The 13,984-nt window shown below is 42.2% G+C and overlaps 1 protein-coding gene across 11 annotated transcripts in view; it reads left to right on the top strand.

Annotated features, from left to right (window-relative positions):
- The window catches only part of DGKG (diacylglycerol kinase gamma), a 216,274-nt gene that overhangs the window by 55,379 nt on the left and 146,911 nt on the right, over positions 1-13,984 (top strand). For 10 of the 11 annotated variants that reach the window (XR_015240176.1, XR_015240173.1, XR_015240172.1 and 7 more), the window contains 3 exons: positions 1,230-1,306; positions 9,383-9,545; positions 10,136-10,198. Coding sequence is in view for 1 of the 11 variants with exons in the window: in XM_025913893.2 (XP_025769678.1) it covers positions 1,230-1,306; positions 9,383-9,545; positions 10,136-10,198 (303 nt within the window). In the remaining 10 variants the exon portion in view is untranslated. The remainder of the gene's footprint in view (positions 1-1,229; positions 1,307-9,382; positions 9,546-10,135; positions 10,199-13,984) is intronic. The other variant, XR_015240177.1, reaches the window with a different exon arrangement.

Below are 13,984 nucleotides of genomic sequence, written 5' to 3'. Positions count from 1 at the left end.
GAACAGCCCAGCGCATGAGCATATCTACTTTACATAGGCCTATGAGAGTGTAGCCCTCTGTACATAGAGTCTGAACACCGCGGAACATTATGTCAGTTTTTAATGACATTGGCCTTTGCTCATATGTTCAAATTGTGGCAGTAATGGAGCTTGGGAAGCTCTTCATTATCCACAATACTGCAAGACGAGGAGAGCACAGAGACCCTAGTTTCTCTGATGTCTTGACTTCTGGTAACTACACAGGATACACTCAGAATGTGTTTATAATGACAGTTATTGACTCCATTCTCTAGACTCCCAATTTCCTAATAAAGCCCAAAAGAATAAGAAGAAGCCAAAATTTTCTTTGGGAGTTTATTGTTTCCTATGGAAAGCAGAATTTTCTAAATCACCGTGCTTCATGAATCCCGAGTCTCTGTTTCAGCACCAAGGACAGAGCATCACTGGGCTTAATGCCCATCTCACCCTCTATAATCAACAACATTTTAAATGTTTTAAAATTTCTGCTCAGATTTTATGCAATCATCTAGTATATTGGTTTTCTGAACACTAGTTGTGTGTAATACACTGTGTGATGTAGAAAGACTCACTAGCCAAATACAGCTCTCAAGGCAGAACTGAGGCAGGAGATGTATAAGAAAGGCAAGTCAATAAATAATAGAACAGTATATGACAAGTACTATTACAGAATTATGTATAAGTCATGTGGGAGCCTGGAGAGGGAATAATCAATTCTAACTGATAAAGGAAGACTTTACAGAGGATTTGACATTTGAGCTGGGTACCAAGAAGTTTACAGTATAGAGAAAAGACTCCAAGAATGAATGAGTGAGTACATAGTGTATTCAAGGATTTCTGGAAATGTGGTTTTGTGTTTGAAAATTGGGGTGAGTGGAAGGTTAAAGTAAGAGATAAAGAATAGACTAAGACAGATCCCTACATACTTGTATACCAAGCTAAGGGAGTTAAGCTTAATCCTGGGAAAATTGAGAGTCACTGAAGTATGTTGAACAGGAACATGATCTGATCACATTTGTGTTTTAGAAAGATAATTCATACAGCAGGAGAGAGACTATACTGAAAAAAAAGAGGGCAGAAAGACAGATAAGGGTGACATTTTTCCGAATAGTCCTGGGAATGAGGGATTACTCCATCATAACCAAGGTTAGACAGAGAGAATTTACTTGGCCCAGCTCCCAATATTTCACATGTGGATTATGTCTCTCCAGATACTTCCAAGAAGATAAAGGATGTCTTGGCTGAGTTTAATGAGGGTGGGAGCCTCAAACAATATGATCCACATGAGGTAAGAATGTTTGCATTTCAAGCCTTTAGCTCTATTTTCCAGCCTTTCCATAATTTGTTCCCCTCTTAGAAGTTTAGCTCATCTTGAAGAACTTGCTTCTCAACATGTTTTATCTTAAATCTTAAGTGAGGTATTGGTGCTCCCTGGAATTATATGTTTCCCAAGTTTAATAACCCTCTCATTGTCCTAGAAGACTACCTCATACTTTCTCCTCTCTCTTCAAATCTTTCCACTTTCCTGTCTTCATTGTCAGTTATCAACCATGCTTTCTCCTTCACTGAGAAAATAGAAACAATCAGAAGAGATCTTCCATGAGACCCTCACCTACGTCTGTATCTTTTTTCCTGAAACTACAGATGAACTCTCCATGCTCCTAGTTAAGTTCAGCTCCTCCAAGTGTACACTAATTCCCATCCTTTTCTGGTCTATTGACAGGCATTGCTTTCTCTGTTTATATATCTTGTTCACATCAACTTTCCACTATTCATTAGGTTTTTCTCATCAACATATAAACATACTGTTATTTGTCCAATATAAAAAATATTCTTCCGACTCCATTTCTCTCTCCAACTGGAGATATTTGTCTATAGTCACTGCCTCCAATTTCTCTTCTTCCCACTTTTTGAGAGCCCTTCAATCAGAGTGTAACCCCCACTTCTCCACTAAAACCACTACTGAAGATAGCGAAGGATCTCCATGTGGCTAAAACTCAATAGTCTTTTTACCTAACAGCATTGGACACAGTTGGTCATATCCTCCTCCACTTTCTTCACTTGGATTTCAGGACACTGGTTCTCCCTTTACTCCTCTGACTTGACATTTCCACTTAACAATCAAATTGGTATCTCAGAATAACATGAGCTAAACTGAGCCTGTTGATCTTACCCTGTAAAGCTGATTTTGCCGGCAATCTTCCCCATTTCAGCAAATAACTCCATTCTTCAAGTTCTTCAGTCTAAAACTATGGAGTCATCATTGACTTTTCCTCTCACATCCCACATCCAGTTTATCAGCAAACCCTAACTTCTACCTTCAAAATATATCCAAAATCTAGTCACATCTCACCACTTACCTGAGACACCACCATATTTTGCCCAGATTATTGTAATAGTCACCTAACTAGGCTCCCTGCTTCTGCTCTTGACCTTTAAAGTCTATTCTTTGCACACATCCTGAGCAATATGTTAGCACTTAAGTCAGATCATCTCACTGCTCTGCTCTACAATCCCTCATGGTCCCTCTACCCCCTACTCAGAGTTAAAATCAAGGTCATTACTATCTAACCTCATCTCTTGCTATTCTCTTCCTCATTGGTTTCCAGCCATATTAGCCTCTTTGATGCTGTCAAACAAGCCAAGGTTGCTGTAACCTCAGTACTTTTGCATTTGCCTTTGCCTTTTCCTGTAATGTTTCTCCCTCATTATCCGCGTTATTTCCTCACCTCCTTCAAGCGTTTGCTCAAGTCACCTTCTTAATGGATGTCACCTACTGTATTTAAAATTTAAGCCCTCTTTCCTTTCTTATCTTTCCATTCTATGTTATTGTCTTTCTTAGTATTTCTCGCCATCTGTCATGCTATATAACTTTTTAATTGTCTGTTTCTCCCATTAGAGCACTTTTGTTCATTTCAGTATCCCCAGTGCCCAGAAGAATATCTGGCTCATAGCAGGCACTGAAGAAATATTTGTTGAATGAGCAAATGAATGGAAGACATCCCCAACTTTCAAATTCAACTCATCTAATGTTTCTTGAGCATCCAGGCACTGTGTTGGGCACTATAGAAGATACAAAGATGAGAAAGCATGATTACTGCCCTCCAGAACTTACTTCCTATTGGCAGGCTCAAGTCTAAGAGCCATGACCCTGGAGTTACATGGTCTTAAGTTAGACTTCTACCTTTGCTGCCAACCAGTAATGTGGCCTGAAATAATATTTCACGTTTCTGAACCTTAGTTTCCTTTTCTGTGACCTGAAGATAACAACAACCAAACAATGTTGAAGTTTACAGAAGAGTGGATTGAATGAGATAATTTTTGCGAAATATCTAATACTTTATGGGACACTTAAAAAAGGGTACTTACTATTATTTCCTTTCTGGCTCCTTTCCCCAGAATGTTTTAAACTCAACTTCCTTTTCCCTGCTCCTGGGTCCTTTTATGAAGGCTAATTGCAGAAAAATGACTGATCAGCAGGACAAACTTGGGATGATGCTGGCCACTTACTTGTATTGTCATCCTTTCAACAAACCTTGAGTCAACCCCTTCTCTGCTGGGCACTGGCAGTGAATCAACAAAGTACATGTCCTCAAAGTACACCAGAGCAGGGGCTTTGGATAAAATGCACCAATCATTAGGAGAATGAAGCAGGAAGAAGGTTGCCAGCACAGGGGCTAGACTGAGAATGAGCCCTTTCAAAGAACATTCCTGAGGAGAAGATGGTGGAGCCAGCAAAAAACTCCTTGCCCCTCCCACCCGCCTCCCCAGCCCCCAGCTCCAAAACACAGGAACAAAGAAGGGTGGGGGCTGCTAATCAGCCCATCAGCCACGTGGCTGAAGAGTGGGAGGGGAACAATTTGGTCAGGGCCACAGAGGGTGTGAAGGCCACAGGGAGCTTTCAGAAGCAGAGAGCGGTTTGGCTGTTAGGAGTCTGCTGCCACCCCCGCTTCCATCATGCTGGTCCCCACTCTTTGTATGCCGGGCACTGCTGTGTCCCAGGGAAGTTCTGTCATTCTGATTTTATTCTCCCTCACAGTACGGCTGGTTTCTAGTAGGTGTAATGTCCCGGCACGGGGTTGGGGAAACAAAAAGAATTTAATTTCTCTTGAGCTTGATGGCCTACTGCTGCCAACATGTCTCAAGGAGGAATGAGTTAGTTGTGGGAAGGGGCAGGTGGCTAGGAAAGCAAGGCGAGGCATAAAAGTTTGCAGAGTTGGGGGTTGGGGGCACCTGGCTGGCTCAATCGGTTAAGCATCGTACTCTTGATTTCGGCTCAGGTCATGATCTCACGGTTTGTGGGATTGAGCCCCAAGTCAGCACAGAGGCTGCTTGGGATTCTTTCCCTCCCTCTTTCTCTGCCCCTCCTCTGCTCTCTCTCTCTCAAATAAACATTTTTTTAAAAAAAAGTTTGCAGAGTGGAGCACTGCATCTGGCCATGCCCTTGCCCATCAGCACTGAGTGATTCTCTGGAGAACTGAGTATAGCAGAAGACAGCCAGAAAGTGGACAAGAACAGTGGAACAGAAGGGGCAAGGTGGCTTGGTGGCCCTATGATCTTAGACTCAAGACACATCTAAGCACAAAACCCAGCTCTATCACTTGCTTTATGAGTTTGAACAAGTTATTTATCAGAATTTTTTTCATCCACAAAATGGCAGTAATAGTCCCACCTCATACTGTTATTTTAAGACTTGAGATCATGTACGTAAACTGCCCAATGCAGAGTAAGCTGTCCATCTAGTTCCCCTCCCTTCTTAACCTGTATAGGAATTAACACTTTAAATGGATTACAGAAACAGCAATTGTCCAGCTATCTCCTACATGAAAGTTGCAGTTTCTGGGGGGAAAAAACCCAGGCCTGTGCCATGACAGTGCCTAGCATGTTATTCCAGAGCTCAGAGAATTGCTAACCTGCCTCATAGTGTTTGTTTATCTGGTTTTGACATAGAACACCACTTTCTACCTATCACACATTCACTAGCAACTACGAGCCTGGCTTATGCTCATAAAGAACTTACTCATAACCCAGATATAACTTTAAGAGTGGCACACAGTCACATTTCTTTGCCTACTGTACTTGAGGTTCCCGGAGAGGGTGGCAGGGAGCCGTATGTGAACACTGGGACCCAGAACAGATATGGTAACAGGAGCTCTAGACTGGGAGTCAGAAGATTGGGCTTCTGGTTTTCCTTTACTGCTAGGTGGCTGGGGCAAGTCCCTGAACTTTCAGAGCCTCAGTGACATGAGGACATCTAGGCTGTTCTGGTATGAATGACCTTTGTTTCTAGGCTTATTCTGTGCCATCCTGTTGCCCAGAATATGATCATGAATGGTTGGACATGTGTTCAATCATTGTTTTCTAAGTTCTCATAACAGTTTGTTCTTTTCCTATGGCACTCACCACTATTGATTCTGTACTAGAATTATTTTAATACCGTAGTCTCTTTGAAGGTATGGACCCATGTGTATTTCTTCGGTGTGTTCCCCAAGGTGTTTCTTGTATCTAAAAGGCATATATATATATATATATATATATATATATATATATATATTTACTGAATAGAACCCACAGTAATTGGTGACAGCCAAGTGTACCAATGAGAAACCCAACATCCACTAAAATACCTCTCAGGCAACACTATTGTAGATGGTGTGGCAGATACTTAGATGAAATAAGATATTTTACTACCTTCCTAGAGCTCCAGATCTAGTTGAGGGACTAAGGATATGTATGTCACAAACAACTGTATATTAATAGAGGGCAGCAGATATAAGTGTGATAGGATAGGAACCTAAGTGGAAAAGTACAGAAATTCAGGTATAGGAGATCATACTAGGCTTCCTAGAGGAGGTGACATGTGGGCAGGACCTTAAAGGGTAGCTAGAATGTTAACCTCTTAAAGGGTAGAGAAAGAAGCAGTTTATGTGTTATGCATGGATGCTTGATCAGGCAAGAACATGGAGATCAGTGTGGACAGAATGTGGAGGTACACGTAGGGAATTATAGGAGAACATACCAGAATGGTCTCAGTACTTAAAGTAGCTACATATCTAGGTTGGAGTGGAATTATGGGAGGGCTGTGAATCCCAGAGGACTCAAGGAGTATACAGGATGATCCACTGGAATGTGGGAACACTACAAATTATATTTTCTATTTGCATTGATTTTTATTTCATCTAACTTCTATTTTCTAATTTCTTCTTTTGTGTATGTTTTATAATGTATTAGAGGAACACAATAGTACGTGTATATAATTTATAAGTAAAGATAAATGAGAATGCATGTTTAAATGTTATAGAAGGGCACATGATTTTAAAACTGATCTAACCTCTCCTGTGGTGATAAGAAGCCATGGAAAGTTTTTGAATAGAGAAGCAATATGATCAGAACTGTGCTTTGGTAAGATCAGTTTGGCAAGGATGGATAAGATGAGAGGACTGACAGATGGGGTGGAGGCAAGGAAGCCTTCCAGAAGTATTACAGTGGTCCAGGCAGGATGCAGGAAACAGAAGTCTGAAACCAGGAACATTGGGCCTTCAATGGCCTTCTTGTCAGAGTGGTGGCAGATGGGCAGTGGACACACAGAAAAGACCGAATGTGACCGATGTTACAGAAGAACCGTGAACAGAAGTAAGGGACAAGACCTAATCTCAGATGACTGGGGGTTCAAAGCTAAGCCTGGAATATCGGGAGAATGATGGTATTGTTGACATTAACAAACAGCAGGGTTAGGAAGAGGAGCTGGTTCAGAGAGGAATATAATAAAAGTTTAGAACTTGAGACCTTTTAGTACATCCCTCACATTTTGCTGTCAAAGAAACTGAGGTTCACAAAGCAGAGGAAATGTGGTAGAGCTGAGACCAGTCACGAAGTCTCCTAAATCCCACTCTGATCTTGTTTGATGACTTTTCAGCTTTGGTTTTTTAAGAGCATTATGTTAGACTTTGTTTAAACTTTCTCTTTTTAAAAATCATTTAGGATAGTCTGTTTTCCAGAAATATTTTATGTTGATAATTCTCAGTTTGATGCTAACCAAAAAAGATTAACAGGATACTTTGGAGCTCAAAACTACAGTTAACCCTTGAGTAATGTGGGGGTTAGGGTCACTGACCCCCACACACAGTTGAAAATCCACGTATAACTTTTGACTCCCTGAAAGCTTAACTATAAATAGCCTCCTGTTGACTGGAAGCCCTACTTTTAACATAAACATTGATTAACACACATTTTCTATGTTATTTGTATTGCATATAGTGTATTATATTGTACAATAAAGGAAGCTAAAGAGTGGAAGATGTCATTAAGGAAATCATAAGGAAGAGAAAACACATTTACAGTATTCTGTATTTATTGAAAAAATTCTGCATGTAAGTGGGCTTGCACAGTTCAAACCTGTGTTGCTCAAGGGTCAACTGGATGTTGGAAACAGTACTTGTCAATTAAAATAGTATGAAGGAAAAGACAGTGCAAAAAGAGCCTTTTAAAATAAGGACAGTAACATCAGCAAATAGTCAAATCAAAGCAGAGAATGAGGAGAACCAAAATAGCACAACACCACAGAAAACAGAAAGTTTTAAGAAGAGAGGATGGAATGCTACAGAGAAGCCGAAGATGAGCAAGTCTGAAAAGAGACAACTGAACCTATGACCTTCAAGAGAGTGGGTTCAGAGGTGATGGGCTAGAGCCCAGAGCAAATGGGACTAAGGAGGTGACGAGGCTAATGTGGTCTGGCTGGAGAATGTTGAAGGGGAAGGGAAGAAGGACAGGATAGTAACTCGAGAAACCAACCATTTCTTTGGAGCAGTGCCCTTGAACATGCTTGCAGGTAGAGAAGCAGATGCTGGGAGATGCCTTCAGATGCAGGGAGGCTGGAATCAAGGGTCATAGTGGGTGGGCTCCACTTGGAAAGTAGGAGGAAAAGATTTTGCTGTCACAGACTGGTAAAAAAGAGGAGGATGTGTGAGGAAGAGACATTCTGAGGTGATGCTGTGGAGACAGAGAGGGACCAAAAAAGTATAAAAGAGAGACCCAGAGACTCAGGGGCAGAAAAGACAGAGAGATAGAGACTAATTGGTAGTTGTCACAAGAAATGTGAGTTCACCATTTGGTTTGAGATCCCTTAACTTACTAAGAGCCTGCGTTTTCCTCTGTCCGGCCAAATCAGGCTTCCTCCACTCTGTAAAGAAGATGTGTAGAACAGCCCCACCTGGGACAAGTAGAAACTGCTGTGTGAGCTCCCTCCCATTGGGACCAGGAGAGCATCCCCTGTTTTTAGGGCCAAAACTTTGTATCCCAAACCTAATTGTGTATATTCAAGCTGGCTCGTAGTTCTGGGAAGGCTCTCAGATTTTCTAGAAGAGACAAGGGGTTAAATGCTATCAACATTTTGAAAGGAGAACCAAATAGGCTCCCAGAAAGGGATTTTATTCTCATGGCTGTTGTTATTTACAAAAGCCTGCACAGCAGATCTTAGAGTAGAGCTTCCTCAGTGATTTCCAGGAGCATCTGCCGATTTGATGAAGAATCTGATGCCATCAGGGCACAAGCCGGTGATGATTCACTGCAAACTGTCTTTGTTGAGTGTTTGCTGAGCACAGCAGCCCTTTCTGGCATGGTTGCTTCCAGCCTGGGACCATAAGCCAGGCAGTAGTGGGAGAGATACAGCAGGGAGAGCTTCTAGTTTTTGGCACATTTCTTGATTCTACCTTCTGTCCTTGGCTTCCTGCTCTTCTCCTAGTGCCTAAAACCTTCGCAAGGACATGTTTAGAGAGCAGTTGAGCCAGACACATACCCTCTCCTGTTAATCTTGAGGTTCATCCAGGGAAGGTCAGTTATGAAACTAATGAAGGATGGAGCCTGTCTTTTCCTGTTTTCTGAGACTCAAATACTCAGGAATCCCATCCCTCACAACACAAACAGAAATGGAAATACCACAGAAGACCCATCTTGCTACCGTGTTTTCAGCTACATCCTTCATCTTAACTAGGATTCCAGGGCACTGACCAAGTCTGGCTTGGGGGCAGAACCCTCCACACCCAGTGCTTGCTCCCCATCACCCCCTTTCTACTTAGTTTTAGACACGTCTTGTTATAGAAGCCTCCTGTGAGCACCAACATGCAACCATCAGTGTTTTCTCTTTCTTGTATCCTGTTCCCTGCTCCCTGTGCCTATCATCCTCCATCACCTACTGACCTTTTCATTCCAGCATTTACCCATCACTGCACTTCTTTCTGCTTTCTTTTCATTTCTTTCACCTGCCAGTGCCCCCCCCCCCACCGCCAGCCCCAAGTTTCTCTTCTCTCCTTCTTCTCTGTCCCTTTGCTTTTCTGCACTGACTTTTTCCCTCTTTGTTCTTCCTCAGCCAATTAGCTATGATGTCTTCAAGCTGTTCATGAGGGCATACCTGGAGGTGGACCTTCCTCAGCCACTGAGCACGCACCTCTTCCTGGCCTTCAGCCAGAAGCCCAGACAGGAGACCCCTGACCACCCAACGGAGGGGGCCAGCAATGAGGCCAGTGGCCCAGGTACACAGACCAACATTCCCTAAGATGGAAGGGAGATGCTGCAGCTGTAATGCACTTGCCACAGCCACAGGCTGAACTCCTAGGGGGTACCCTGTGCAGAGTAACTTCCTTACGGGGTGGAAATGAGAACCAGGGGACCAGGACTCCTTTCCCCATGGGGTCTCACAGGAAGTGCTGTCTGATGGCTCTCTCAGAGGAATAAAGAAGAGCAGAATTCCTGCACCCAGGCTCAAAACAGAGGGTGGAGGCGGGGAGAGGAGGCATAAAATAACGTGTGGCAGGGGGTAGAGAGTCTTCTGCAAAGGCTGCAAGAAGCCTTTGGATGGAGCATATTCAGCTCATGTACCCAGGCTGGAAGAACCCAGGAGTGTCAGAGACCAGAGGAAGGTAAATTGTGGTCACTGTCTTCTTGGAGTTTGGGCTATAGTGAGGGAGACACAGTCAGCCCCAACAAATCAGCATGAACCCAGCTGATACTCAAAGAGACACACAAGTCTAGTGATCCAGGCCCCATGGGAAGGTCCCCTGCCTGCCTCTGTAAGAAGCTGGAGAACGTAGGCTGGTCCTTAAATCTTGTTTTTACTCCCCAGATGCCAACATACAGAATGTGGATAATGGTGCCAAAGCAGATGAGGCGTGTGCCCCTGATACAGGTAAGTCTCTGTAATACATGATTTGCAGTGTTGAGGGGGAGTGGGGAATACCTCATCCTTGGGAGGAGGGAGAGATATACCCAGCAGCATGTCTCCATGTCATTGTATGTCCTTTGAGCAGATCTTGTCTGCCTCCATCTTGGGGGCCCCCACCACTCAACTGTGCTGGGATTCTGAGTCTTGATGCGGGTTCATGCTTCACTAGCCCTGAAACAGGAAAGCTCATTCAATATTTACTTCTGATGGGTCTGCCTGGCCAGAAGGGGGAGAAGGGGAGCCTTCTCAGGAGAAAGTATATGATGAGGGTTTGAGAGTGTGTGTGTGTGTGTGTGTGTGTGTGTGTGTGTATATAAAGAGGCAGCTGTAGGGCTGAGGTACAGATGACTCTACCAGTGGATGGTAAGGGTGTGCCCAGATGCACTATAAGAAATGGCAAAGAACATCTTTTTAGTAGAGTTATTCCAGATGGAAACCTGGGTTTACACATGAGAATGAAGAGAAACTGGTAACCACATGGGTAAATGTAAAGAATATGTGTCTTCTTAGTTAAATCTCCGTAAAAGGTAATTAACTATTGAAGCAAAAAAAAAACTAAATGACATTGTGTTGTGCAGTTTATAACTTATGTAGAAATCAAATGTATAACTGTAGCACAAAGGCCTGGATGGGAGAATTGGAGGTATTTGTGTGCACCGGCTTAAGGAAGTCAGGAGGAGGAGCAGGGGGAAGCCGGCTAAAATTAGTTTGATTTATTTCCCAGGGACTTGGTACGATGAGAGAATTTCAAATGTAGTTTGAGAGAATTAGATGTAGTTCTAATCTTTTTTCCAGTCATGGCAAGAAGGGCAACTAGAAGGATTAAGGATTTTTCAGTGTGTAACTGAAGGACTGGTGAGATCAAAAATTTACTGTGGATAAAAAGCAGAACGTGGTTGGGAAGGGAGAGTTGCCGTTGGACCATAAGTTCAGCAAATTCCAGTCTTCCCAGAACTGCACAAAGCAAGGATGACAAGCGTCGGTGCCTTCCTGAGGCCTTCAGGGGCAGCATCAGGGCAAGACTCTGCAAAGTATGGCTCACCCACCCTCCCTCCCCAGCATCTCACCCAGCCATGCTAGGTTCATGGCCCCTTGGTAAAATGGGTTTAAGTTATAAATAAGTCTTAAATCTTATGTGGAATAGCAGGGGCGTGTTATGACATAGCTTATTCTCATGATGGGAGAAGAAGGGGGAAACCTTGGGATTCTAAACTCTGAGCAGCAAAAACAACCATGAAAAGCGTTTGGACCCAAACTCTTTACCCAGAGGCTTTCTTAGTCTGAGTATCTGGAACTTCAAGATGAACCTGAGAGAAGCTATACTTCATTTTCTGAGGTTCCAAATTGTCTGGGCGGGATTTGTTTTAGTGGCTGAGGTTTCTGAGGCCCCAAGGAAGGATATATTAGAGCTACTGTCATTATATGATATTTGAGAAAAGGTGGTAACAATGGAACTTGGCTGTCTTATTTGACCACCATGTTTATTTGCAACATTCGTATCATTCTGGGTCTGAGAGCAACTTCCAGACATTCACGCCTGGAGAAGTGATTTATGATGTACCACTTTCCTTGTTTATGGAGAGTATCAGTTTCCTGTGGTCAAATAATGAAACGGTAATGATCTGACTGCTTGCCCAAGGAGGTATATAGCATCTTTTCATCTTTTTTAGTGACTTGAGATTTAAAGTAGAAAATCTGTTTCCTATGGGGCTACTTTGTGTGGATGTCTTAATTAGATGCCCCTGTTCACGAGAAACAGGAATGTAGGGACAGACAGATACCACAGAGAGAAGCCTCTGCCAGTAAGGAAGAGCCAAGTTCTGGCATCACCTTAGATCAGGCCATCTGTTGAAAATCCCAGCCTTTTCCTGTTGCCCAGGCAGAAGCCAGAGGAAACTAAATTCTGATTTGATATGGCCTATTTAGGCTTATCAGAGCAATATCCAAGCTTGGATCTCGAACAGCCCACTTCAAGTTATTCATTTCCAGAGCCAGGTGGATTAATGGTTGGGTCTGTAAACACAGCAGAGAGGGGCTTTCACTGAGTCCAGATATGGACTCAGAACCTTGAGCAATCTGTCATTGTCAGGACGTCAGCTAGGAAGGCCTGAATGCACCTTTCCATGAATGGCCAGGACAAAATGGGATAAACAACGTGAACTTTAGTCTCCTGGTTTTAATTTAGTCCCTCAGGCTCCTAAGATGTTTCAGCAACTCAGAATATTGTCCTTCAATTTTTTTCTTAGTTTTTCCCATTTATAAAAGTAACACATTCATATTGTAAAAAAAAAAAAAAAAAATTGAAGAATACAAAAAAAAGAAGGAAACAACAAAACCATCCATAACTTACCAGTGCAATTACATACACGCATACACACACATGTATTTTTTTCTATAATTTTTTACAGAATTGGAATCAGACTATATATATAATTTTGGAACGAGCTTTGTTTTTCACTTACCATTATACTCACAAACATTTTTCACGTCCTTCAAGACTTTTGGTAAACACCCATTTTAATACAAGTCCCTCTTTCAACAGATGAAAATCTGAGGTTGGATGTGGGGAGTAAGCCCACTTGTGCAAGGTCACACACCCATTAACACAAACCCAGAGCGAGAAACCTAGTCCTCTGCCTCTAGGTTGGTGTTCTTTCCACTATGCCCAACTGGAAGGCAAGAAGTAATACAGAGACTAAGACAAAAGGTGGAATAAGTCAGGTCTGCCTAAGAACACTCAAGCAAAAGGGTTTATGACATGGCACCTAGACAGAACCTATGTAATCCGGAAGAGGGTGTTAGTCTTTGACTACTGATGGCCCTTGAGGGATGTACTTAGATGACTGTGGGTTAGGGGTATTTCATATAAGGTAGCTTGAGGAGGAAAACATTAGTAGGACTATGTGCCTCTCGGTCATTCTGCTCCCCGGCATTTCCATGACCGGAATGAACAGTACACCTCATAGACTAGAACAGTGGCTCAAGATCCAGTCACAGTCCTAGTAACCCAAAGATCTTTGTAAAAGGCTGTAATAATGTTTTAAAACAGCTTTGGTGAGGTATAATTGGCATAAAATCAATTGCACATGTTTCAAGTGTATAATTAGTAAGTTTTTGCATATGTATACATCTATAAAACCAGTACCACGTCAATATAATGAAGACACCCATCATCCCCAGAAGTTTCTTTATAGTCTCTTTCTCCCACCCTCCCTAGCCACCCACCCCTAGATCTATACAATCACTGATCTGCTTGCTGTCACCATAGATCAGACTGCATTTTCCATATTTTATATACATAGAATCATACAGTGTGTACACTTTTTGGTGTGGCTTCTTTCACTCAGCGTAATAATTTTTAAATGTATCCATGTTGTCATGTGCATCAACAATTAACACATTTTTAATGCCGATTAGTATTTTAGTATATAAGTAGATATTCCACAATTTGTTTATCCATTCATCTATTGATGGACATTTGGGTTGATTCCAGTTTGAGACTATTTCATATACAACATGAATATTCTTGTACAAGTCTTTGTGTGGGCAGCTTTCATTCCTTTTAGGTAAAGATCTAGGAGTGGAATGTTTAGGATTGTTATGTTCTCATGATAATTTGACTTCTGCATTATGAAATGATTCTCTTTATTCCTGGTAATACTCTTTGCTTTGAAATCTACTTTATTCGAATTATGTTCATAATTGATGTAGCAACTCTAGTTAACTAGAGTTAAAATGGTATCTTTCTCC

The sequence above is a fragment of the Puma concolor genome, chromosome C2 (genome assembly GCF_028749965.1).
Source record: "Puma concolor isolate L17-30 chromosome C2, mPumCon1.1.hap2, whole genome shotgun sequence".
Taxonomy (NCBI): Eukaryota; Metazoa; Chordata; class Mammalia; order Carnivora; family Felidae; genus Puma; species Puma concolor.
This window is presented reverse-complemented; position numbering and strand designations above follow the sequence as displayed.